At 42.0% G+C, this 26,564-nt stretch overlaps 1 protein-coding gene across 14 annotated transcripts in view; it reads left to right on the top strand.

Annotated features, from left to right (window-relative positions):
- Positions 1–26,564, top strand: part of YEATS2 (YEATS domain containing 2) — a 132,102-nt gene that overhangs the window by 6,287 nt on the left and 99,251 nt on the right. For 12 of the 14 annotated variants that reach the window (XR_010133018.1, XM_031009021.3, XM_031009025.3 and 9 more), the window contains exons 2-6: positions 13,016–13,134; positions 15,523–15,620; positions 16,367–16,459; positions 19,828–20,073; positions 22,339–22,451. Coding sequence is in view for 13 of the 14 variants with exons in the window: in XM_031009021.3 (XP_030864881.3) it covers positions 13,035–13,134; positions 15,523–15,620; positions 16,367–16,459; positions 19,828–20,073; positions 22,339–22,451 (650 nt within the window). In the remaining variant the exon portion in view is untranslated. Of the gene's footprint in view, positions 1–6,059; positions 6,251–13,015; positions 13,135–15,522; positions 15,621–16,366; positions 16,460–19,827; positions 20,074–22,338; positions 22,452–26,564 lie in introns of those variants that run through there. The other 2 variants (XM_055381971.2, XM_055381977.2) reach the window with 2 other exon arrangements.

Here is a 26,564-nt window from a genome sequence, read left to right on the forward strand (position 1 = left end):
AATAGCCAGATGTGGTGGTGGGTGCCTGCAGTCCTAGCTACTTAGGAGGCTGAGGCAGGAGAATCACTCCAACCTGGGAGGCAGAGGTTGCAGTGAGCCGATATTGCGCCACTGCAATCCAGCTTGGGCAACAGAGTGAGACTCCATCCCAAAAAAAAAAAAGAAGCTTCCTAAAGCTTCAACAGTAGACTTGTGTAGTACAAATCCCCTTCATTCTAGATCTCCCCACTTTGGTTTTAGGATTTAGCCTTTGTTCGTTCTGCTTGTTTCTTTTTCTGTTGCTGGCAATAAAACTTTCCAGTTATGATGCATTATGCTTTTAATACCCTGCTGGATTGGATTTGTATGTGTATTTGCAGTGAAAGCTTGTTTGCCATTTTCCTCTGATGGTGACTTTTGACCACATTTCCGTAGGTTTGGAGATACTGTGTTCTCATTGTTAGTTTTTAAATAGTCTGTTACTTTAGTTTTAATTTCTTCTTTGAGTCATGAGTTATTAGAAGAGTGTCTTATTTTCCATATCATGGTGAGCTAATATTAATTTTTATTAAGATCAGAATGTGGCTGTAATATTTCTACATTTTGCAGTAATTGAGACTTTCTTCATATCTTATTGTATGATTTACATTTTATGAGCTTTTTTTTTTTTTTGAGACAGAGTCTCACTCTGTTGCCCAGGCTGGAGTGCAGTGGCGTGATTTCGGCTCACTGCAACCTCCACTTCCTGGGTTCAAGCAGTTCTCCTGCCTCAGCCTCCCAAGTAGCTGGGATTACAGGTATCCACAACTATGCCCAGCTAATTTTTGTATTTTTAGTAGAGACGGGGTTTTACGACATTGGCCAGGCTAGTTTCAAACTCCTGTCCTCAAGTGGTCCACCCGCCTCGGACTCCCAAAATGCTGGGATTACAGGCAATAGATATTTTTAAAAGATTTTTTTCTGTTGGGTTCAGAGTTGTGTGTATTTGTTAAATCTGGCTCGTTAATTACCCAATATATATCTATATCATCTTTTTTGTTTGTTGTGTTTGTTTTGTTTGAGACAGGGTCTGGCTCTGTCACCCAGGCTGGAGGTGCAACGGCGCGATCTCAGCTTAACTGCAGGCTCCATCTCCTGGGCTCAAGCAATCCTCCTACCTCAGCTGCCCAAGTAGCTGGGAGTACAGGTGCTCGCCACTACTCCTAACTAATTTTTGTATTGTTTGTAGAGACAGGGTTTCACTGTGTTGCCCAGGCTGGTCTTGAACTCCTGAGCTCAAGCGAGTCACCTGCCTCAACTTCCCAAAGTGCTGGGATTACAAGCGTGAGCCACCACGCCCGGCCTATCATCTGTATTTTTATAAATTGTCTTAATCTTTTAAATTTTATATAGAGATGTGTGATTTCTTAAACTTTCCTTTTTCTGTTTGTGTGTGTGTGTGTATTTTGGTACTATATTGTTGGATGTATAGTTTAAGATGTATTTTTGTGATTGTGCCTTTAATAACATCATCTTTATCATGTTATTTTTTTTGCCTTGAATTCTATTAATATTGCCTTGCTTACTGTCTTTTTGTTTGCATGTGTCTGTGTATAATAACTTTGTACATTCTTTTAAACATTTAGCTAAAGAGCCTTTAAAGATGTAGCAATATCAACAAATAGATTAATGATGAAAACTAATGTAAGGTAGTAGTTATGTTCCCTGTGGTCATTTATATTTTGGCAGATATTTTAGTTAATCCTTCATTTATGGCTGGGCGCAGTGGCTCATGCCTGTAATCCCAGCACTTTGGGAGGCCGGAGCAGGCAGATCATGAGTTGAGGAGATCGAGACCATCCTGGCTAACATGGTAGAACTCCATCTTTACTAAAAATACAAAAAAATTAGCCGGGCGGGCGCCTGTAGTCCCAGCTACTTGGGAGGCTGAGGCAGGAGAATGGCCTCACCCGGGAGGCGGAGCTTGTAGTGAGCCAAGATCGCACCACTGCACTCCATCTTGGGTGACAGAGCAAGACTGTTTCAAAAAAAAAAAAAATCCTTCATTTATTTTTCCAGATAGTAATATTGAGCACTTCCAGGAACTTTGGAGGGAGAAGGTAGGGAGAGCTGTGTTGGATGGGGCACTGTCAAGGAAGGCTCCTGATAAGGGGGAGATTTCAGCTGGAATCTGATTAAGCTAACCTAAGAAAAGAGCATTCCAGGTAGAAGGAACCATGATTCCAAAAGCTCAAAGGAAAATTGGGAGTATATTTGAGGGATAGAAAACCAACCTGTCTGGATCTTAAAGATTAAGGATGGAGAGGGAGACAGGGCGCAGTTCACATCTCTTAGGTCATGTTAAGAAATGGAAATTTGTTCTAAATGTTATGAAAAGCTATTTGAAGGATTCAAGCAGGGGATGACATGATCAGAAAAATATTCTTATTGTCCTTTTCTAAAGTGAGGTATAGTTTACAGACAGTGAAATACAGATTTTGTGTGTACAGTTGGGTGTTTTTGCAATTGGATATACATACCCATCTAACCTACACTCTTATTAAGATTAGTGGAGCACTGTGGGAGGCCAAGACGGGCAGATCACCTGAGATCGGGAGTTCGAGACCAGCATGACCAACATGGAGAAACCCCGTCTCTACTAAAAATAAAAAATTAGCCCGGCGCGGTGGCGCATACTTGTAATCACAGCTACCCAGGAGGCTGAGGCAGGAGAATCGCTTGAACCCGGGAGGCGGAGGTTGCCGCGAGCTGAGATTGTGCCATTGCACTCCAGCCTGGACAACAAGAGCGAAACTCTGTCTCAAAAAAAAAAAAGTTAGCTGGAGCATTGGTAATCCAAAAATCTGAATCTTAAATGCTCCAAAATCTGAAACTTCTTAAGCACCAGCATGGTGCCACAGTGGAAAATTTCACACCTGACCTTGTGACTGGTCAGTTAAAACATAGTCAAAACTTCGTGTTATGTTTTGAATTACTTAAAATGTTGTATAAAATTACCTTCAGGCTCTGTGTGTAAGATATTGATGAAGCGTAAATGAATTTCATGTTTAGATTTGGGTTCCTTCCCAAAGATATCTTATTATGTATATGCAAATATTCCAAAATCCAAAACAGTATGAAATCTGAAACAGTTCTGGTCCCAGGCATCTTGGGTAAGGAATACTCAACCTGAATAAAATATTTCTAAGAAAAAGCCTTCATTCCTCTTCCCAGTCAGTCCCTAACACCAGCACCTCCAACTATGATTCTCATTTCTTTCACTATAGATTAATTTGTCTCTTCTAGAACTTAAGTGGGATAATTTAGCTTGTACTCTTGTGTTTGCCTTCTTTGGCTTGCCGTAATGATTTTGAGGTTCATTTCTGTTGTTGCCTGCATCAAGAGTTCATTGAGTATACCACGATTTGTTCGTCCATTCTTCTGGTTTGGACTTTTGAGACATTTTTGAAATATCATTGGCTAATGGAAAATGGATTGTAGAGTCTTAGTCAGATATTTAATAAAGGAACACTGGTTGTCTTGTTTACAAAGGAGAATATATTTTCTTTTAAGACTGTAGAAAGGACAGGGCCGGGAACTATAAAATCATTATCAGCATCTTAGGAATGCCTGTCTGTATGAAAGCAGATAGAAAATGATTGTGCTATTCCCCTTCCCCACCTAATTTTTTTTTTTTTTTTTTTTTTTTTTTGAGACGAAGTCTCACTCTGTCACCCGGCTGGAGTGCAGTAGCGCAATCTCGGATCATGGCAGCCTCTGCCTCCCGGGTTCAAGCAATTCTCCTGCCCTGAGTAGCTGGGATTACAGCGCATGCCACCATGCCCAGCTAATTTTTTGTATTTTTGGTAGAGACGGGGTTTCACCGTGTTGATCAGGCCGGTCTCGAACTCCTGACCTCGTGATCCACCCGCCTCGGCCTCCCAAAGTGCTGAGATTATAGGCGTGAGCAGCCAGCATGCCCGGCCTCCCCCTCCCCAACTTTAAACCAGATGGGAAGTCTTGAGTGAGAGCCCCAAGTTCAGTGGTTCTGATACTCAAATGATGTGAGGCGCATAGAATTATTGAGATGATACCTCATATGATATATGGCAAATCTTTCAAGTGTCTAATTTATCAGATTTTACTCCTTTCTCCTCAAGAATTGGCCACTTTTTTTTTTTTTTTTGATACGGAGTCTTGCTCTGTCACCAGGCTGGAGTGCAGTGGCATGATCTCGGCTCACTGCAACCTCTGCCTCCTGAGTTCAAGCGGTTCTCCTGACTCAGCCTCCCGAGTAGCTGGGACTACAGGCACTCGCCACCACATCCAGCTAATTTTTGTATTTTTAGTAGAGATGGGGTTTCACCATGTTGGCCACATCTTATATGATGTGTTTGCAAAACACAATGGTAGAGTTCTAGGACTGGCTTCTGGGGTTCTACATCTTCCCTGACTCGAGAGCTAAGACCTCGAATTTCCAGTGACTGTACATTACATCATCTTTATGGTTTTTATTATACAATTTTCTTTTCAAAATTATTTTTCTCTTGGGTTTTATTTTAAAGTATAAAACATTAAATGTTTTGTTTGGGGCCAGGGGTGGTGGCTTACAAATCTCAGCACTTTGGAAGGCCAAGGCCAGAGGATCTCTTGAGGCCAGGAGTTCAAGACCACTCTGGGCAACATAGTGAGACCCCCGTCTCTTCAAAAAATAAAAAGATTAGCAGGTATTGGCACACACCTGTAGTCCCAGCTACTCGGGAGGCTGAGGCAGGAGGATCACTTGAGCCCAGGATTCCAAGGTTGCAGTGAGCTATGCTTGTGCCACTGTACGCCAGTCTGGATGGCAGAGTAAGACTCTGTCTCTAAAAAAATTTTTTTTGGCCAAGCGCGGTGGCTCACACTTGTAATCCCAGCACTTTGGGAGGCCGAGGTGGGCGGATCACAAGGTCAGAGATTTGAGACCAGCCTGGCCAACATAGTGAAATCCCGTCTCTTCTAAAAATAAAAAAATGAGCTGAGAGTGGTGGCACACACCAGTAATCCCAGCTACTCAGACAGTTGAGGCAGGAGAATAGCTTGAACTCAGGAGGCAGAGGTTGCAGTGAGCCAAGATCGTGCCATTGCAGTCCAGCCGGGGCGACAAAAGTGAGACTCTGTCTCAAAAAAAAAAAAGTTTGGTTTTCTTTTTGGTTTCTAACCTTTGTCAAAAACTGAGACTTGGTTATGTTATTTGAATGGATATGGTATGTTTTAATTGATAGCATTTACTTCTATAAAGCTTTGTTTTCTTGTGTTACTTATGGAAAAAATCATTTATTTTCTATATTTAAATTGAAAGCATTTACTCTTTTTTTGAGATAAAGTTTCTGTCACCCAGGCTGGTGTGCAGTGGCGTGATCTCGGCTCACTGCAACCTCTGCCTCCTCACAGGTTCAGGAGATTCTCGTGCCTCAGCCTCCCGAGTAGCTGGGACTATAGGCATGCACTACCATGGCCAGCTAATTTTTGTGTTTTTAGTAGAGATGGGGTTTCGCTATGTTGGCCAGGTGGGTTTCAAGCTCCTAACTTCAAGTGATCCACCTGCCTTGGCCTCCCAAAGTGCTGAGATTACAGGCCTGAGCCTCTGCATCTTGCCCACATTTACTTTTTATAATGAGGCTGTTTTAATGAGATAAAATTTTTTTTTTTTTTTTTGAGATGGAGTCTTGCTCTGTCGCCCAGGCTGGAGTGCAGTGGCGCGATCTCGGCTCACTGCAAGCTCCACCTTCCGGGTTCATGACATTCTCCTGCCTTAGCCTCCTGAGTAGCTAGGACTACAGGTGCCCGCCACCACGCCCGGCTAATTTTTTGTATTTTTTTTAGTAGAGACGGGGTTTCCCCATGTTAGCCAGGATGGTCTTCATCTCCTGACCTCGTGATCCGCCCACTTCGGCCTCCCAAAGTGCTGGGATTACAGGCGTGAGCCACCACGCCCGGCCCGAGATAAAAAGTTTAAGTTGGAGAAATGGATGACAGTAGTCTTATTTTAGTCGCAGCATTACATTTATTTCCGTATTCAGTTTTTGTCTCAGAGTATAGAGAAAGTTCTTTCTCACAGTCAAATTGTATATGGTAACAGATTTTTTTCCTAACAGTTCCTAGTACCATCTCAGTATTTTCAATTTCAACTGATTGAGAAGCTAAAGAGGATTAGCTGGACATTTTGTTTCAAAGTTGAATTGACCATATCTAACAACTGCTCATGTTTCCTTTCATAAAATCTACAAGTCAGACAAGAAGAGTCCAGAAGGTAATATTATCATTGGTCATTTGTTACACATTCTGTTCACTTATTTATTATATCACCATGAGAGCATGCCTCAGCAGATGTGCCTAGTCTTAGCTAGCTAGCAGTTACTTGCATGTGACATGTACACATTACACATTATTATTCTTGTGAGACGGAAGCAGACCTGGATTATTTTTAAATGCCCAGTATAGAGCTAAATCCTCTTAAATGTGTTTATAAGAAGCTCAAATATATGCCCACATGTAACAAGAAAAGCTTTATTCTAAAGGCTGCATAAAAAATGAATTATCTTGGCAGCACAAATGAACTCATTGTTGGTTTCTTCCCTTCTGCCCACCCCCTCCCCAAATTCCTCTCTTTTCTCTTCCTAGTCTTCCAGTTTTACACCAAAAGTCAAAGAGAGGGTTTTTTTTTTTAAGTTCCTTAAGTGAGGATAAAATAAAAATAACTTTTCTTCAAGGATCCCCAGCCATTTTAGTGGGAGCCACCGTTATTCTTGAGATTACTTGGGAGGTAGGATAAGAATATACAGATTATGAAGTCTGTAGAATGGATAAGTGAGGATGATGCTGCAGGGGGACTCATCTTTGTAGATAATCTCCTATGACTCTTGGCGAACTGTGGAAGACAGGTGCCTGATGAGGAAGTAGTATGGTACAAGGACAAGTTTAGGTATCTGCTGGGCTGTATCCACCTCTGATTCTAGGTTTATGTGTAATTAGGTGTTTTTAGATTCCTATCTGCATTAAGGAAGAATAAATTAAGTTTATTTTTTTATTTTTTTTTCTCCCTTATTTTATTTTATTTTATTATTTATTTTATTTTATTATTTATTTTTATTTTATTTTATTTTATTTTATTTTATTTTATTTATTTTTTTGAGACAGTCTTAGTCTATCACCCAGGCTGAAGTGCACTGGTGTGATCTTAGCTCACTGCAGCCTCCACCTTCCAAGTTCAAGTGATTCTCCTGCTTCAGCTACTCACCACCATGCCTGGCTAATTTTTTTTTTTTTTTTTCATTTTTTTCTAGCTTTTTTTTTTTAATTTTTTTTTATTTTTTTATTTTTTTATTGATCATTCTTGGGTGTTTCTCGCAGAGGGGGATTTGGCAGGGTCATAGGACAATAGTGGAGGGAAGGTCAGCAGATAAACAAGTGAACAAAGGTCTCTGGTTTTCCTAGGCAGAGGACCCTGCGGCCTTCCGCAGTGTTTGTGTCCCTGGGTACTTGAGATTAGGGAGTGGTGATGACTCTTAACGAGCATGCTGCCTTCAAGCATCTGTTTAACAAAGCACATCTTGCACCGCCCTTAATCCATTTAACCCTGAGTGGACACAGCACATGTTTCAGAGAGCACAGGGTTGGGGGTAAGGTCACAGATCAACAGGATCCCAAGGCAGAAGAATTTTTCTTGGTACAGAACAAAATGAAAAGTCTCCCATGTCTACTTCTCTCCACACGGACCCGGCAATCATCCGATTTCTCAATCTTTTCCCCACCCTTCCCGCCTTTCTATTCCACAAAACCGCCATTGTCATCATGGCCCGTCTCCAATGAGCCGCTGGGCACACCTCCCAGACGGGGTCGTGGCCGGGCAGAGGGGCTCCTCACTTCCCAGTAGGGGCGGCCGGGCAGAGGCGCCCCTCACCTCCTGGACGGGGCAGCTGGCCGGGCGGGGGGCTGATCCCCCCACCTCCCTCCCGGACTGGGCGGCTGGCCGGGTAGAGGGGCTCCTCACTTCCCAGTAGGGGCGGCCGGGCAGAGGCACCCCTCACCTCCCGGACGGGGCGGCTGGCCAGGCGGGGGGCTGACCCCCCCACCTCCCTCCCGGACGGGGTGGCTGGCTGGGCGGGGGGCTCACCCCCACCTCCCTCCCAGACGGGGTGGCTGCTGGGCGGAGACGTTCCTCACTTCCCAGACGGGGTGGTTGCCAGACGGAGGGGCTCCTCACTTCTCAGACAGGGCGGCTGCCGGGCGGAGGGGCTCCTCACTTCTCAGATGGGGCGGTTGCCAGGCAGAGGGTCTCCTCACTTCTCAGACGGGGCGGCCGGGCAGAGACGCTCCTCACCTCCCAGACTGGGTTGCGGCCCAGCAGAGACGCTCCTCACATCCCAGACAGGGCGGCAGGGCAGAGGCGCTCCCCACATCTCAGACGATGGGCGGCCGGGCAGAGATGCTCCTCACTTCCTAGATGGGATGGCGGCCGGGCAGAGGCTGTAATCTCGGCTCTTTGGGAGGCCAAGGCAGGCAGCTGGGAGGTGGTTGTAGCGAGCCGAGATCACGCCACTGCACTCCAGTCTGGGCACCATTGAGCACTGAGTGAACCAGACTCCGTCTGCAATCCCGGCACCTCGGGAGGCCGAGGCTGGCGGATCACTCGTGGTTAGGAGCTGGAGACCAGCCCGGCCAACACAGCGAAACCCCGTCTCCACCAAAAAAATACGAAAACCAGTCAGGCGTGGCGGCGCGTGCCTGCAATGGCAGGCACTCGGCAGGCTGAGGCAGGAGAATCAGGCAGGGAGGTTGCAGTGAGCCGAGATGGCAGCAGTACAGTCCAGCTTCGGCTCGGCATCAGAGGGAGACCGTGGAAAGAGAGGGAGTGGGAGTGGGAGAGGGAGTGGGAGTGGGAGAGGGAGTGGGAGTGGGAGAGGGAGTGGGAGTGGGAGAGGGAGGGGGAGGGAGAGGAAGTTTATTTTTTTTTTAAGGTTGTCTTTTTTATGTAACAGCCCAAGATTTTCTGAGGCTGTCTAAAATTAATTGCAGACCAAATGGAGAAGGCTGAAGAAACAAGACCTTACTTTTACTTTTTAAAAGCTTTAAACAGCTGGGCGCAGTGGCTCACGCCTGTAATCCCAGCACTTTGGGAGGCCAAGGCGGGCGGATCACGAGGTCAGGAGATTGAGACCATCCTGGCTAACACGGTAAAACCCCATCTCCACAAAAATACAAAAAAAAAAAAAAATTAGCCAGGCGTGGTGGAGGGCACCTGTAGTCCCAGCTACTCGGGAGGCTGAGGCAGGAGAATGGCGTGAACCCAGGAGGTGGAGCTTGCGGTGAGCTGAGATCGCGCCACTGCACTCCAGCCTGGGAGACAGCGAGACTCTGTCTCAAAAAAAAAAAAAAAAAAAGCTTTAAACATAAAACATAATAGTTGGGTTCTGGGCCTGTCCAAAAATAGTCATTTATATTCTGAATTGTAGCAGGTAACGGATGAATATGAACAAACATTAAATGGCTTGATTCATGATGTTTATAAATGCTGGGGGGTTTTAGAATATTTTTAAGATTAGTGATATAACAGCAGATAACAGCTGTAGGAAAAGTGTTCTCTCAGATGTGGGACTTCCATGTGTAACATTACATAATGAGCCACTCTCCTAGTTGAGTCAAGTGAGTCTGTTTCTGAAATGGGTGAAAGAACTGGACTAAGAGCTGAGGGACTTTTAAATAGTGTGGTTTTTTTTTTCTTTTTTTTTTGAGATGGAGTCTTGCTTTGTCACCCAGGCTGGAGTGCAATGGCATGATCTCGGCTCACTGCAGCCTCCACTTCCTGGGTTCAGGCGATTCTCCTGCCTCAGCCTCCTGAGTAGCTGGGATTACAGGCTCACGTGACCACACCTGGCTAATTTTTGTATTTTTAGTAGAGACGGAGTTTCACCATGTTGGCTAGGCTGGTCTTGAACTCCTGACCTCATGATCCGCCTACCTTGCCCTCCCAAAGTGCTGGGATTACAGGCATGAGCCACTGCACCCAGCCTAAATTGTTTTTTTTGTTTTAACTTTGAGTGAATACAAAATGAGTATTTTTGAGTTAGCATTTTATGTTCTTTTATTTTATTTTTTTATTTTTTGAGACAGAGTCTCACCCTGTCTCCCAGGCTGGAGTGCAGTGGTACAATCTCGGCTCACTGCAACCTGCCTTCTGGGTTCAAGCGATTCTCATGCCTCAGCGTCCCGAGTAGCTGGGATTACTGGCATGAGCCACCATGCCCAGCTAATTTTTTTGTATTTTTAGTAGAGACGAGGTTTCACCATGTTGGCCAGCCTGGTCTTGAACTCCTGACCTCAGGTGATCCACCTGCCTGAGCCTCCTAGAGTGCTGGGATTACAGGCGTGAGTTACCGCAGCCAGCCTAATTTTATTTTAAAACATGTTGTTACCTCAGTAATTCTGCCTCTGGCTAGGGAATCTTCCTTAGTGGTAGAACAGAGGTTTGGAAATCAGAGAGCTATTCTGGTCTCTTTCATAGATTAACACTGTAAGGGATAATCTAACCACCCTGGACCTGTTTCCTTATCTTAATCAATAGATCCAGGCTGCGAAGAAAGGGAGTCACCAGCCACAAGTAGTTATTGAGCCTTAGGATTGTGGCTAATACTAATACAAAATTTTTTTTTTTTTTTGAGAGAGTTTTGCTCTTGTTGCCCAGGCCGGAGTGCAGTGGTGTGATCTTGGCTTGCGGCAACCTCTGCCTCCTGGGTTCAAGCGATTCTCCTGCCTTAGCCTCACAAGTAGCTGGGATTACAGGAGCCCGCCACCATGCCCAGCTAATTTTTGTATTTTTAGTGGAGACGGGGTTTCACCATGTTGGCCAGGCTAGTCTGGAACCCCTGACCTCACTCAAATGATCTGCCTGCCTCAGCCTCCTAATGTGCTGGGATTACAGGTGTGAGCCACCATGCCTGTACATGGCCTGTACAGGCCGCTAATACAAATTAAGATGTCCTGTAAGTGTAAAATACACACCAGATTTTAAAAACTTGGTAAAAATATAACGTAAAATCTAATTGCTGATTTATTTATATCAATTACATTGTTGGGGTGATAATATTTTGGATATATTGGTTAGGTAAAATATATTGTTAAAATTAGTTTCACCCATTTCGCTTTCCTTTTTCAAACGTGGCTGCAGCTGGGCACGGTGGCTCACACCTGTAATCCCAGAACTTTGGGAAGCCAAGGCAGGCGGATCATGAGGTCAGGAGTTTGAGACTAGCCTGGCCAACGAGGTGAAACCTTGTCTATACAGAAATTACAGAAATGAGCTGGGTGTGGTGGTGCATGCCTGTAATCTTAGCTACTCAGGAGGCTGAGGCAGGAGAATTGCTTGAACCCGGGAGGCGGAGGTTGCAGTGAGCCGAGATTGCACCACTGCACTCCAGCCTGGGCAATAGAGTGAGACTCTGTCTCAATCAATCAATCAATCAATAAGAAACCTGGCAGCTAGAAAATTTAAATTCTGTATGTGGCTTATGTTATATTTTTATTGGACAGCACTGGTCTGGATGATATTTCTGAAACTGACTCATGAAATATGTATCATTGCTTAATGAAGCACTTTGGAAGAGGAGCACTATCCAATAAACTCGTGCAGTGATGTGAATGTTTTGTATCTACACTGAACAATGTAGTTGCTACTAGCCACGGTGACTCTCGAGCACTAATTTTTTTGAGACAGAGTATTGCTCTGTCGCCCACACTGGCGTGCAGTGGCACGATCTCGGCTCACTGCAACCGCTGCCTCCCGGGTTCAAGCAATTCTCCTGCCTCAGCTCCTGAGTAGCTGGGACTGCAGGTGCCCACCACTAAGCCTGGCTAATTTTTGTAGTTTTAGTAGAGATGGGGTTTCACCATACTGGCCAGGCTGGTCTTGAACTCCTGACCTCGTGATCCATCCACCTGTGCTTCCCAAAGTGCTGGGATTACAGGCATGAGCGACCACACCCGGCCCAGAATTTCAAATTTTTTAAAATTTTAAACAGCCACATAAGGCTAGTGGTTAATGTACTGGGACAGTGAAGGTCTGGAGGATTTATGGGATTTTTTTTTTTTTTTTTTGAGATGGAGTCTCGCTTTGTCTCCCAGGCTGGAGTGCAGTGGCGCGATCTCAGCTCACTGCAAGCTCTGCCTCCCGGGTTCACGCCATTTTCCTGCCACAGCCTCCCAAGTAGCTGGGACTACAGGTGCCTGCCACCACGCCCGTCTTTTTTTTGTATTTTTAGTAGAGACGGGGTTTCACCATGTTATCCAGGATGGTCTCGATCTCCTGACCTCGTGATCCACCCACCTCGGCCTCCCAAAGTGCTGGGATTACAGGCATGAGCCACCGTGCCCGGCCGGGATTTTTTTTTTAATGGGATTGTTTTATTCAAAGACTTGTGTATGTGGGACTTGTTTACCGTATTGCAGACTTGTTAATTAGTTTAATATAAGTCTATAGATTTGTGTTTATTGTAATAATGATCAGTAATAGTGATACCTGCTAAGTACCAGAGAAAGGATCTGTATAATCAATTATTTATTGAGCCTTTAACTATGTTGCTTATATTTTCTAATATGCTGAATGCTTAGTGAATTCTAAGACACTGTGTGGGCTAACCATGTTTTCATCAAAGTCTGGTTCCTTTTCTTTCCTTATGAGGGCTCTTCCATGAAAGCCAGGCTCCTTTTGAAAAGTCTGAACAATGTGCTACTTTGTTCAAGGATTTTTCTCTTGAAGGGGAAACCCATGCTTGTTAACAGATGATTATGATTTTTTTTTTTTTTGGTGGAAACTTTTAAACTTAGGCTTTTGGCCTTAAAAGAAATATGTATATGTGTGTATATACACATACCCACAGACTTGCAAGTACCAGTATTATGTAATATTTATTTATTTATTTTGTTTGTACACATACATTTGTAAGTACTGGTATGCAGTGTTACTACAACCCAACTATTTAACTTAATAATTAAAAATTATTAATTTATCATTGCTTCACAGTGAAGAACTGAATGTCATCATGTCTGGAATCAAGCGAACCATCAAAGAAACTGACCCTGATTACGAGGATGTATCTGTGGCCCTTCCAAATAAGCGGCATAAAGCAATTGAGAATTCAGGTAGAAATTCTGCCTTAGGAAATTATTTCTTTATTGACATATGCCTCCGCTAGAAAACTTACAGGAACTAGAATGAAATGAATTTCCACTGTTACGTATAATTTGAAGGGGTTCGTGAGAGAGATTAGCTAAGGGATCTGTTTAATAGTAATACACCATGTGTGCTGTAGAAAGTGGAAGAAGATCTGGCAGGAACATGATCAAGCAGACAGTGAAAGCGAGACAAACTGAGTTTTAGCGATCACTGTATGTTAGGTGTAATCATAAAGTCTATGATATGTATAAAGGTGTGCTATAATCGTGAGATGGTCATAGGTGGTACATGGATTAAGGTTTTTAATTTTAATAGGTAACATTTTAATGTATATAGAAAAAAGAATAATCTCATCAAACTTGTAGTTTCATAGCTACAAGGATAAAGCTAAAATTATTTTTAAATGCTTGTGTTAATTAAATGTGTCATATGGTTCTCAGATGTGGTAGGTATCTTGAAGGCATATGAATGGTAGAAGATTAGGAAACATCGATCTAGTTCAACCCCTGTACTTAGCTAATAGTAGATAAATTAAGGTTCAGAGACATCAGATTACTTACCTAACATCATATAAGTAGTTGAAGAGCAAATCATCAACTGGGTGCCTGTTGTTCCTCAGAATGTCTTAAGCAAGCTTAAAAAAATTGCTAACTTTACTGTTTTATTTATTTATTTATTTTTTGAGACAGAGTCTTGCTCTGTCCCCCAGGCTGGAGTGCAGTGGCGTGATCTCGGCTCACTGCAAGCTCTGCTTCCCGGGTTCGCGCCATTCTCCTGCCTCAGCCTCCCGAGTAGCTGGGACTACAGGCACCCGCCACCACGCCTGGCTAATATTTTGTATTTTTAGTGGAGACGGGGTTTCACCATGTTAGCCAGGATGGTCTCCATCTCCTGACCTTGTGATCCACCCGCCTCGGCGTCCCAAAGTGCTGGGATTACAGGCATGAGCCACAGTGCCCGGCAACACTAAATTTACATTATTAAAACAAATTATTACTGAACTTCATTAATGTTTATTTAAATAATCTACCTAAGTTAATACTTTTAGCAGGGTAAAGAAGGCGTCAGTCATAGCTCAGATGTTGTAGTTCCACACAGGATCCGTAGAGTGGAAGTGGTGAAGAAAATTCCTATTTCTGTAAGAGCAGTGAAGTCCTACATATCCCCAGAAGATCTGTATAGAAGGAAAATTGTTAAATCCAATCCCAAATAGTGAAAACATTTTGCTGCAACTTTCCCTCCTCATTCAGCTGTAATTTTAGAGGAAATACCGTTTCCTTTCAATAACAAGCCAAATAAATGTTAGAGTGTTATGTAACTTAATTCATTACCCAAGAGCTTTACATGGCATAACTTTTTAAAATAAAAACAAGAATAGGGAAAAGTGATTGTTTTAATAACACTGTAACTCAGTTTAAATTGAATGTAAGTTCCAAAATAACCCCCATTCAAGCAGGGGCAGTTTTTTGTCTGTTACTGAGTGACAATCTGCTATTCTTTTTCTTGGTGTCCATGCTCTACCTAATGCTAACCCTTCTCCCTCCACCAGAATTTTTCTCAAAGTAGATTTGGTGGGATGCTTCTCTTTGCATATGTTATTTTGTTTTGTTTGTGTCTTTTTTTTTTCGCTCTGTCACCTGGGCTGGAGTGCGGTGGCACCATCTCGGCTCACTGCCACCTCTGCCTCCCAAGTTCAAGCGATTCTCCTGCCTCAGTCTCCCAAGTAGCTGGGATTACAGGTGTCCCCCACTACGCCCAGCTAATTTTTGTATTTTTGGTAGAGACGGGGTTTCACCATGTTGTCCAGGCTGGTCTCAAACTCCTGACCTCAGGTAATCCACCTGTCTGGGCCTCCTAGAGTGCTGGGATTACGGGCGCGAGCCACCATGCCTGGCCCCCAGTGTTGTGTTTTATAGCTGTTTCCCTCCCCGCAGGATCCAGTCCAGGACATACAGGGCATTTAGCTGTCATATCTCTTTAGTCTCTCTCAGTCTCCTCAACCCTTTCCTTGTCTTTCCTTCTTGTCTTTAATATTTAAATAGAATAGGCCAATAATTTTATAGAATGTCTTTCAGTTTGAGTTTGTCTAATCTTTCCTTGTGAGTAGATTCAGCATTTTTGACAGGAATACCATAGAATGGTGTCTTTTTAGGGCATGATACTAGAAAGTACACGAGATCACTTTACACCAATATTAGTGATTTCAGTTTTTCATCACTTGCTTAAGGTGATGTCCACTAGGTTTCTCCACTTTAGAGTTACTATTTCTTGGATTTCTTTTGTTGCTTGCTGACTTAAATAAAGACAGTCACTGATTAATTAGGCCTTGGATGTATTTTATGTTCTTTGTACAGCTCGAGATGCTGCTGTGCAGAAGATTGAGACTATTATCAAAGAACAGTTTGCTCTTGAAATGAAGAATAAGGAACATGAAATTGAAGTCATTGACCAGGTATAATGATGATAAATTGAAATAAACACCAAAGCTATTGAAAAAAATGTATACATGATTGAAAAATAATCTACTGAGATGGAGTCACAGTTTGCTTTATCCTCCTCTTTGCTTTTTTGTTTTTTTTAATAGCTTTCTTGTTTTGGGGAGAGAAAAATGCTGTTTTTTAAATAATGCAATTGCAGAAAGGATTGAAAAAATATTACCTGGAATTCCATTCAAAAAGATAATCTTCTGATAGCACAGCAGGGTGACTACAGTCAACAATAACTTATTGTACATTTAAAAATAATTAAAAGAGTAAAATTGGATTGTTTGTAACATAGAGAAAGGATAAATGCTTGAGGTAATGAGTATCCCATTTACCCTGATGTGATTATTATGCATTGTATGCCTCTATCAGAATATCTTACGTATCCCATAAACATGTGCACTGTGTACCCACAACAGTTAAAAAGTGTTTTTAAAAAAGATAATCCCTCTTTGCTCTTGTGTTCAGTGTCTTTGTGGATTTTTCTCAGGGAATATACACATAAATGTACATATTCATTGCAATACTTTTGTCTTTCTCTTAAATCTTTGCGAATCTGATGGGTGGAAAAGGTCACTTTTATTTGTTTTTCTTTTGATTGTTAGAGAAGTTGAGCTTTTTTTTCACTCATTCATGTTTCTTATTTTGTGAATTGTTTGTACATCTCTTTTATAATTGCCATTTTTTAAAGTAATGAGTTAACATTTGTTTTTAGCGACTGATTGAAGCAAGAAGGATGATGGATAAACTGCGTGCCTGCATTGTAGCAAACTACTATGCTTCTGCAGGTCTTGTAAAAGTTTCTGAGGTAAGCATTCCTCATACCCAGTCATTTTCCAGCCACTCATATTTGTTGTCTGAGGGGAAGTTATGTCAATATGACATAACTGAAACATTTCTTTCTGGTTGTTTGTTTTTTGTTTTTTTTTTTTGAGACGGAGTCTCGCTGTGTCACCCAGGCTGGAGTGCAGTGGCACTTGGCTCACTGCAACCTCTGCCTCCCAAGTTCAGGTGATTCTCGTGCCTCAGCCTCCTGAGTAGCTGGGATTACAGGCGTGTGCCACCATGCCCAGCTCATTTTTGTATTTTTAGTAGAGACGAGGTTTCACCATTTTGACCAGTTTGTTCTTGAACTCCTGAGCTCTGGTGATCCACCCACCTTGGCCTCCCCAAGTGCTGGGATTACAAGCATGAGCCACTGTGCCTGGCCTGAAATACTTCTTACGTTGACCTTCAGAATCCAAGAAGCCTAGCCTACTTCCTGGGAATATATATAGACTATACATAGACTTATCAGTCATTGTGTTCAACCATAGTCCTTCAGTTGTGACTTTCCGCATTGTCAATAATCCTAAGTAATATTTTTTCCTTTTTTTTTTTGTTTGTTTTTTTGAGACAGAGTTTTGCTCTTGTTGCCCAGGCTAGAGTGCAGTGGCGTGATCTTGGCTCACTGCAACCTCCGCCTCCCAGGTTCAAGTGATTCTTGTGCCTCAGCCTCCCAAGTAGCTGGGATTGCAGGCATGCGCCACCATGCCTGGCTAATTTTTTTGTACTTTACTAGAGACGGGGTTTCTCCATGTTGGTCAGGCTGGTCTTGAACTCCCAACTTCATGTCATCTGCCTGCCTTGGCCTCCCAAAGTGCTGGGATTACAGGCGTGAGCCACCGGGCCCAGCCTTTCATTTTTACGTAATTCTTTCCCTCCTAATTGTTAGCATTATGCTAGGCTTTGCAGATACAAGGATGATTGAGACCTCATTGAACTGGCCCTAGTGCCTCACTTGATTGTGGCCCACTTTGGAGTAATTTATAAATTGATTGAGTTTTCTTTGACCTTTTAGTCTAGTGAATGGCAATGGCAATTTTTAGTTTCAGATTTACCCTGTTTAATGAGCCCTGAATTCTACTTTTTGTTTTCTTTCTTTTTTTTTTTTTTTTAAAGAGACATGTTATGTGGCCAGGCTGGAGTGCAGTGGCTATTCACAAGCACGATCATAGCTTCGCTTATAGCCTCCCAACTCCACATAGCCTCCACCTTCACATAGCCTCCACCTTCACATAGCCTCCACCTTCACATAGCCTCCAACTCCTGGGCTCAAGCAGGCTTCCTGCCTCAGCCTCCTGAGTAGCTAGGACTGCAGCTTTGTTTCTCTAGTTTTTTAAGATTTAAAATGGTTCTCCTACCTTTTTCCCTCCATGATCCTGACTTTCCGGAGAAACCAGGCCATTTATGAATATCTCAGATTTTGAATTTATGTTTTCATTGGATTACTTTTTCATCCTATTTTCTTGTAAACTGGAAGTTAAGTCTAAAGGCTTGGTTATTATATATATTATATATAGATTTGGGTTAAATATTTCTGGCATTAATACTTCATAGTGATGCTGTGTACTTGATATTCTAGCATATCAGCAGGCACCTAGTTCCAGGTTGTCCTGCTGGTGATACTAAGTTTGACCACTTGGTTAATGTGATCACCACTAGATTATTCCAATTATAAAGGAATGGTTTTTCCCAATTTAGTTTTTGACATGTAAATGAAAAATATCTGCTCTTTTATCCTAGTAATCTGTCTAAATTCAGGCATAGGGGTTAGGATTGACCTGAAATAGGAGTATTTCTTCCTGTTTGATATTTTGATAATTTCAGCGTAACTTTCGTTTTTTTCTCTTTTTACTTTCTTTTTCCTAAGTGTTTTCAGCTGGAATTAGTCTCAGCTGAATCACCTCTGGAGCAGTGCTGGCTCACTGGGAACCAGGGAAGGGCTGGAGGGTAACAGTAAATGGTGCTTGTCATGTTTAGGCCTTCATGTTACCCTTGGTGCTCTAGGGACACCTGGTATTGGTGCTGCTCCTGATGCTGTCTTACAGAAACTAGAGCATTATTTGAGTTGAATTTTAAACGGTAGACAGGTGCTTCTTTTAGTGTGGCACAGTTTCCCAGATGCATGTTAGAATCGTATTCATTTTCCTAGGGCTACCATAACAAATTACCTACCATAAGCTTCGTGATGTAAAAAGACGGGTTTGTTATCTCACTATTCTGAAGTCTAGAAGTCCAAAATCAATGGTGTCAACAGGGCAGTGCTCCCTCCGAAGGCTCCGGGGAAGAATCTTTCCTTCCCTCTTCCTAGCTTCTTGAGGTTGCTGCCAATCCTTAGTATTTCCCGGCTGTAATTTCTGCCTCTGTCATGATGTGGCTGTTTTCCCTCTGTGTGTGTCTTCTCTGTGTGTCTGTGTCCAAGTTTCCCTCTTATAAGCGAGGAGGACTTCATTGACTTCACCTTAACTTGATTACATGAGCAATGATTCTGTGTTTGAATTGTTAGCAGTTCTGATCTGTGCTATATGATAGTCTGGAAGTATGCTGATTTTATCCTCTTATGTTTTGATTAGGATTTATTCAAGGATATTTAGGTATGCTTTTGTCTCGTGATCAACCATTTAATTATTTTTAGTTTTCAGTGGCAAAACATTTATAGCTCTGAAAAACCTTTATTATTGAAATTCAAGAACTTTGTTGCTTTGAAACACTAGCTTCTACCTCCTTTTTTCTCTCTAGAACGATTAGTTTAATAACACAGTTTTTAAAAGCTAGGCTTCCTAGGAACATAACTACAGTGTTATCACATAATAACAGAATACACTGTATTTTGTATGCAAGTAACTTAAGACACAGGAAAGTTCCACAGATGTCTATGCTGAACTGAAGGCAAACTTCATACAATCAGTATTAGTCATTCAAAAATATTCTCTATTACATTTTACTCTTGTGTGGGGACCATTTTATATATACAGCTTTTTATTTGTATTTTTATATTTCTTTCAGGGATATTTTATTTAGAGCAGTTGATATGTTTGTGTAAAGCAATGTGAGACTTTTAAAGTCAGATTTTATTTTCTGTGTTAACATATATTATTTCTCATTTACCCCCGGAAGACCCTACATCTCTAGCTGTTAGTGTTAGAAACTTTACATAATTATTCATCATTCTAGTTTTTGTTTGGTTGGTTCAGGCTGTGCTAAGGGGTTGGGATATCATTTTATGGATGTGGGGAGATTTTGAAAGATTTTAAGCATGATCCTGTAATAGATAAGGTTTTGGAGAGATCAGATTTTTGCCTGCTTTTGATGGATTTGATTAAAAATTTATTTGCTTGCTTTCATTTTTTGTAGGGATCAAAGACATGTGATACAATGGTTTTTAATCATCCTGCTATCAAGAAATTTTTGGAATCACCATCTAGGTCATCATCTCCTGCCAATCAGAGAGCAGAAACACCATCAGCCAATCATTCAGAAAGTGATTCTTTGTCTCAGCACAATGACTTCTTATCTGACAAAGATAATAACAGCAATATGGATATAGAGGAAAGACTCTCAAACAACATGGAGCAGAGACCAAGCCGAAATACTGGAAGGGTATATAGATGGGTGGATGTGGGAGGGAGCCACAGGAGAAGGGAACTAGTATTTACTAAAGTATGCGCTTGTTATCTCACTGAACTGTCACAGGAATCTTAGGAAATAGGTTTGTTTTCCTTTTATAATGGGGAAACCAAATCTTTTTTTTTTTTTTGAGACAGAGTTTCGCTCTGTTGCCCAGGCTGGAGTGCAGTGGCAGGATCATGGCTCACTGCAACCTCCGCCTCCCGGGTTCACGCCATTCTCCTGCTTCAGCCTCCTGAGTAGCTGGGACCACAGGTGCGTGCCACCACACCCGGCTAATTTTTTTGTATTTTTAGTAGAGACGGGATTTCACCGTGCTAGACAGGATGGTCTCGATCTCCTGACCTCGTGATCTTCCCGCCTCGGCCTCCCAAAGTGCTGGGATTATAGGCGTGAGCCACTGCGCCCGATGGGAAACCGAATCTTGATGTGGTTTTACTTGCCCAAAAGTGTCAGAACTGCGAATTAAACCTAAGTGTTTCTTTTTTTTTCTCTGAGACGGAGTCTCGCTTATCACCCAGGCTGGAGTGCAGTGGCGCAATGTCGGCTCATTGCCACCTCTGCCTCCCAGGTTCAAGCTATTTTCCTGTCTCAGCCTCCCAAGTAGCTGAGATTAGAGGCATGTGCTGCCACGCCTGGCTAATTTTTTGTATTTTTAGTAAAGACGAGGTTTCACCATGTTGGCCAGACTGGTCTCGAACTCCTGACTTCATGATCCGCCTGCCTCGGCCTCCCAAAGTGCTGGGATTACAGGCGTGAGCCACCGCGCCTGACTTAAACCTGAGTGTTTCTAATTTTACAGCCTGGAGATTCTGTGCACAGCACAGCTCCTGGATGCTGTTTACGTAGGTGTGAAAGAAACCTTCCAGCTCGGCAATTATGTGATCTTGCTCAAGGTCTTTCCACTCTGTCATGTTTATTCTCTCGAGAGCAGCCGTTCTTCAACGGTTTCCTTTGTGAGACTTTATATTCTAAGATGCTTTAGTACTTTAGTAGATGGAGGAAATTTGACAGATAAATAGAATTGAAAAACATTGCTCTTTGATCCTGCCAGTTTGTAATTTGAGCTCCCGTCTCAAGCTACTCTGAACTTCTTGAAAAATATTTAGCTATAGAGTCATTATTGGATTAGAGCAGCGATTTTTCTCAGCCAGGTGTTCTGTGATACAGAAAATTTCCAAGTTATTTTCCACATACTTAGACGTCAAGGGTTTGATTTATTTTTGATAAAAATATGTTTGTATTTATTTTTCAGATTATAAATTCATATGTGTTCATTTTTTGAAAATTGTTAAATACAGAAAAGTAAAAAAGAATAGAAAAGTTCATTCGTGAGGCTGCCACCCCCAAAATCAGAACTCTTCACTGTTTGGATTTACCTTACCTTTCCAGTATTATTCCTGAGCAAATATTACATGTGTTTTTCTTTTTTTTAGTTAAAAAGAATTTAGGAGGCTGGGCGCGGTGGCTCACGCCTGTAATCCCAGCACTTTGGGAGCCCAAGTGGGGGATCACCAGAGGTCAGGAGTTCGAGACCAGCCTGACTAACATGGTGAAACTCCATTTCTACTAAAAATACAAAAATTACCCGGGCTTAGTGGCGGGTACCTGTAATCCCATCTACTCCAGAGGCTGAGGCAGGAGAATCGCTTGAACCCAGGAGGCGGAGGTTGCAATGAGCCGAGGTCGTGCCATTGCATTCTAGCCTGGTTGACAGAGCGAGATTCTGTCTCAAAAAATAAAATTTAGGGCATAATGGTCATAGAAACTTAACATGTTTTGTACAATATGTGGTCATTTCTATATGTATTTATATAGCAAACATTTAGCATTTACTATGTACCAGGCACTTATTTCTCATTGAACAGTTTTGAATATTACAAAAGGTTAAAAAGAGGGTAAATTCCATTGACCCCTTTCTCTCTTTCTATTCCTGTTTCCCAGAAGTAACCACTGTAATAGTTTTTTGTGTATCCTTCCAAATCCTATTTGCATATTCAAAGCAGATGTATATGACTATTAAAAACACACCGGGAGTTACAGTATATAAACTTTGTATAAATTAAGGCAGCATTTATAGTAACTTTTTTAATGCTTTGAGAGGTGCTACGAAGCCAGAAAATTTTGTAATTTTTAAAAAAAACTTAGTTATTCCATTTATACTTTTTATAATTTTGTGGTTTCTGTCCTATTGAAAGTTGTTCAAAGTGAGAATGGATGTTGATTATTTTTTTTCAGGATACTTCTAGTGTTACTGGCTCCCATAAAACAGAACAGCGGAATGCTGATCTCACAGATGAGACTTCACGACTTTTTGTAAAGAAAACAATAGTAGTGGGCAATGTGTCCAAGTGAGTATCCAGTTGAATTTATTTTTATTTGTCCATTTGTGTTAATACTTTGGCATTAATACTCTTATAGTGTTACAGTAGGAAGCAGCCTCAGGGATTGTTTTTCTCAAGCCCTTAGTTGTTTAAAAAGTAAACCACAGTCTAGAGACTTTATTAGGGTAATTTTGCTCCTTAGTGAGCAAAGTCAGAATTTGAATCTAGGTCTCCTATTTTTCTTTTCCTTTTTTTGAGACAGAGTTTCGCTCTTGTTGTCCAGACCAGAGTGCAATGGCATGATCTTGGTTCACCGCAACCTCCCCCCTCCCGGGTTCAAGCGATTCTCCTGCCTTAGCCTACCGAGTAGCTGGGATTGCAGGCATATGCCACCATGCCTGGCTAATTTTGTATTTTTAGTAGAGACGGGGTTTCTCCATGTTGGTCAGGCTGGTCTTGAACTCCCGACCTCAGGTGATCCATCCGCCTTGGCCTCTCAAAGTGCTGGAATTACAGGTGTGAGCCACCGTGCCGGCCTTTTTTTTTTTTTTTTATCGTTTTATTAGTCTTTTTATACAAATAGCCAGGGGACCTAGGTATCCTATTTTTCATTTGGATATTATTTTCTCTGTACTGCCTCTATACTGTGACATTTTGCCTTGCCTTGCACAATATCCACAAAGGATAAATAAGGGGAAGATGTTTGTTCCAAAATATTGCTAGAGAAGAGGCAGTGTAATAACCCCTACCCTTGCTTGTGTAGTTTGTAGAATATGCTAATTGTTAGGTATTTGAAAGCCAGTAGAGAATGGTAAATCCTCAGATACTGCCCTCAGCTTGAATGTTCAAATCTTCATTTTGTCTTTCCATTTACATTCCTGCATTTGCCATTGTATTAGTCTGTTTTCACACTGCTAATAAAGACATAATCAAGACTGGGTAATTTATAAAGGAAAGAGGTTTGATTGACTCACAGTGCCACATGGCTAGGGAGGCCTCACAATCCTGGCGGAAGGCAAGGGAGAAGCAAAGCCATGTCTTAAGTGGAGGCAGGCAAGAGAGCTTGTGTAGGAGAACTACCCCTTATAAAACCGTCAGATCTTGTGAGACTGATTTATTATCACGAGAACAGCATGGGAAAGACTCACCCCCATGATTCAATTACCTCCCACTGGGTCCCTTCCAGGACGTGTGGGAATTCTGCAAGCTACAGTTGAAGATGAGATTTGGGTGGGGACACAGCCAAACCATATCGGCCATTTACCTGTGATTGGCACGTCCAAAGCTGAAACCAGATTCTTCTCCCTGGAAAACCTATTTCCTGTTCTTTTGTTTTGTTTTGAAATGGGAGGATGTAAGTGTGATGGGTTCCTTTGACTTTTTGTTCTTCAAAATCTTACTTCAGGTCTTTTTCTGGGACTCTAAGGCAAACCAGAGAGGTTTGTATCTAACAAGTCATTGGGACATGAGAATAAAGTAGATAAGTCTTTTCGGTCACCCATTTATGTTAATACTTGGGCGTAATACTCTTATTATCCTGGTGTTACAGCAGGAGGAGGCCTCAGGGAATGTTTTTTCAAGCTCTTTGTTGCTTCAAAAGTGAACCAAGGTCCAGAGATTGGAGTCTCTGCATTAGTGTGTCTGTCAGTCTTTCCCTGAGAATAAAATAGGGCTTGGTAAAAATTTCTAAGACATGAGCTCTTACACAAATATATTTCACCAATTGTGTCAATGTGTGTAAGTTTGGAAGAACTTTTGACTACTCTGAACCAGTTCTGTCTTTAGGGGCCTTAGCGAATTCCTAAAAATGTTGATTTGGTTGCCCAAACTGAGATGTTTTTAGTTCGTAACAAAAGGTTGCTGAGCAGATCTTAAAGGCAGAATTCCTCCAAGCTCCAGAGCCATGTACTTGAACAGTATGATCTCAGGCTGTCTTGGAGCAGCTTCATCATTTTTGTCAAGTGTCTAGGGGTAGATTAGGACGTTATAAATCCTCTAAAAACATAAAAATGTTAAGTAAATATTTGGCCCAGATGTAAATAGATGGAAGGGATTAAATTAATTTGATGGAGGAAAATTGATTGGCTAGGATTCTAACTGGTAGCGTTTTAAACTAATTTTCTCATGAAGTTTTATTTGCTGATCCCCTCCCTCGTTAGGCATATTCCCTCTATGTTCTCTCTTTGTGATTTTTATCATATTATGTGGCCATTTTCTATTTTCGTATATTTTTCTCAAATCAGACTGGAATCTCTTTAGGGTAGAAACTATGTCTTGTCTGGTTTTGTTTTGTTTTGTTTTTCCGAGACGGAGTTTTACTCTTGTTGCCCAGGTTGGAGTGCAATGGCGCAATCTCAGCTCACTGTACCCTCCACCTCCAGGGTTCAAGCGATTCTCCTGCCTCAGCCTCCCAAGTAGTTGGGATTACAGGCATGCACCGCCACACCTGGATAATTTTGTATTCTTAGTAGAGATGGGGTTTCACTGTGTTGATCAGGCTGGTCTTGAACTCATGAATTTGGGTGATCTACCTGCCTTGGCCTTCAAAAGTGCTGAGATTACAGGCATGAGCCACCACGCCTGGCCTTGTCTGGCTTTGTACCTTAACAGTATATATTTAGTAAGTATTTGATTGATGAATACATTGATATACGTATGAAAGGAAAAAATAAACATACACAAACCTGGCGAAATTAATTTTAAAAATTACTCAAAAAAGAAGGCACAAATAATATTAGAAATACAAAAGAAGACGTAACTACAGATGCTGTACTATTAAAGAGATAAGAAACTATTAACTTCTTTATGCCAATACATTTAAAAATTTAGATGAAATGATTGTTTAGCCCCAATTTTCTTGTGGCCTAGTGGGTCTGCCTGAACTTCCAGGCCTGGCTTTTTCTGGGCCGACCTGTCTTATAAAGTTGTCATCTCTCCCCAAATCGATCTGTAGGTATTCCTGTTAAAATCCCAACAGGGTTCATGACTTTCATAGGCTGGAAGAGTAAAGGGCCAAGATTGGTCAAGAACACTCCTCAAGAGCTAGGCTGGGCAGCTTGGCCCCCCCATATCACTAAGGAGTAGCACTAGGCATAGATGAGCATATAGAAGGCCTGACTATATTTTCTACATGAATCTAAGAAGGGGGCCTCATACTGAAATAAAGACAGGGCCCATAAAGGGGAGCGCTTAAGATGCTAATTTTACCATGATCAGGGTTTAAGGGAAATGGCACATTTTGGCTTTCAGAGGGCAGGAAACTAGATGCAGTCTTCTTGGCAACCAGGAGAGTCACCAGAAAGGCGCAAAGCTCTAGCACCCTGAAACCTGAATGAAATCAACCCGAAGGCTAGAGGTTTCCTAACCTAGGAATAAAAATATGCCAGTTTATTTCCACCTTACGTCTTTATCTGGCAGGAAAAACAAGTTTGCCTTTTTTTTTTTAAATTGCACACGGAATAGGTAGAACAACACAAACTTTTAACAGAATGTCCCTTAAACCAAATTCATGTTTTATTTATTTTATTATTTTGTTTTAGTTCATTAATTTTTTAATTTTTTGAGGTAGGGTCTTGTTCTGTCACCTAGACTGAAGTGCAGTGATGTGATTGTAGCTCACTTCAGCTTCGAACTCCTGGGCTCAGGCAGTCCTCCCACCTCATCAGCCTCCCAGCAAGCTGGGACTACAGGTGTGGGCCACCATGTCCAGCTGAGTTTAAAATTTTAGGTGGTATGATTGTAGTTGTAGTTCACTCTTTGAGATTACTGTCTCACTGAGCAGGCATTGTCTTCTTCTATCCAATTGTTACCACACTATATTAGCTGATTTTGCTCCCCTCTGGAAATAGTTAAACATGGTGATGGGGTCTTGCTATGTTGCCCAGGCTGATCTCTAACTCCTGACCTCAAGCAGTCCTCCCGTTTCAGCCTCCTGAAGTGCTGGCATTACAGTGTGAGCCAGCCAATGCATCCAGCCCCAACTATGTTTTAGAAAGAAAGAAAAACAAAATGATTAACTTGCAAAGACTCATTTTGCTTGTTTAGGTGATGTAGTTGTTAAATATTGCAGGAATTTTAACCTTGTTTTTAAGTTTAAGTAGGACTTAATTATTTAGTTAGGTTTTTGAAGGATGAAAAGAA

The sequence above is a fragment of the Gorilla gorilla genome, chromosome 2 (genome assembly GCF_029281585.2).
Source record: "Gorilla gorilla gorilla isolate KB3781 chromosome 2, NHGRI_mGorGor1-v2.1_pri, whole genome shotgun sequence".
In the NCBI taxonomy this organism is placed as follows: domain Eukaryota; kingdom Metazoa; phylum Chordata; class Mammalia; order Primates; family Hominidae; genus Gorilla; species Gorilla gorilla.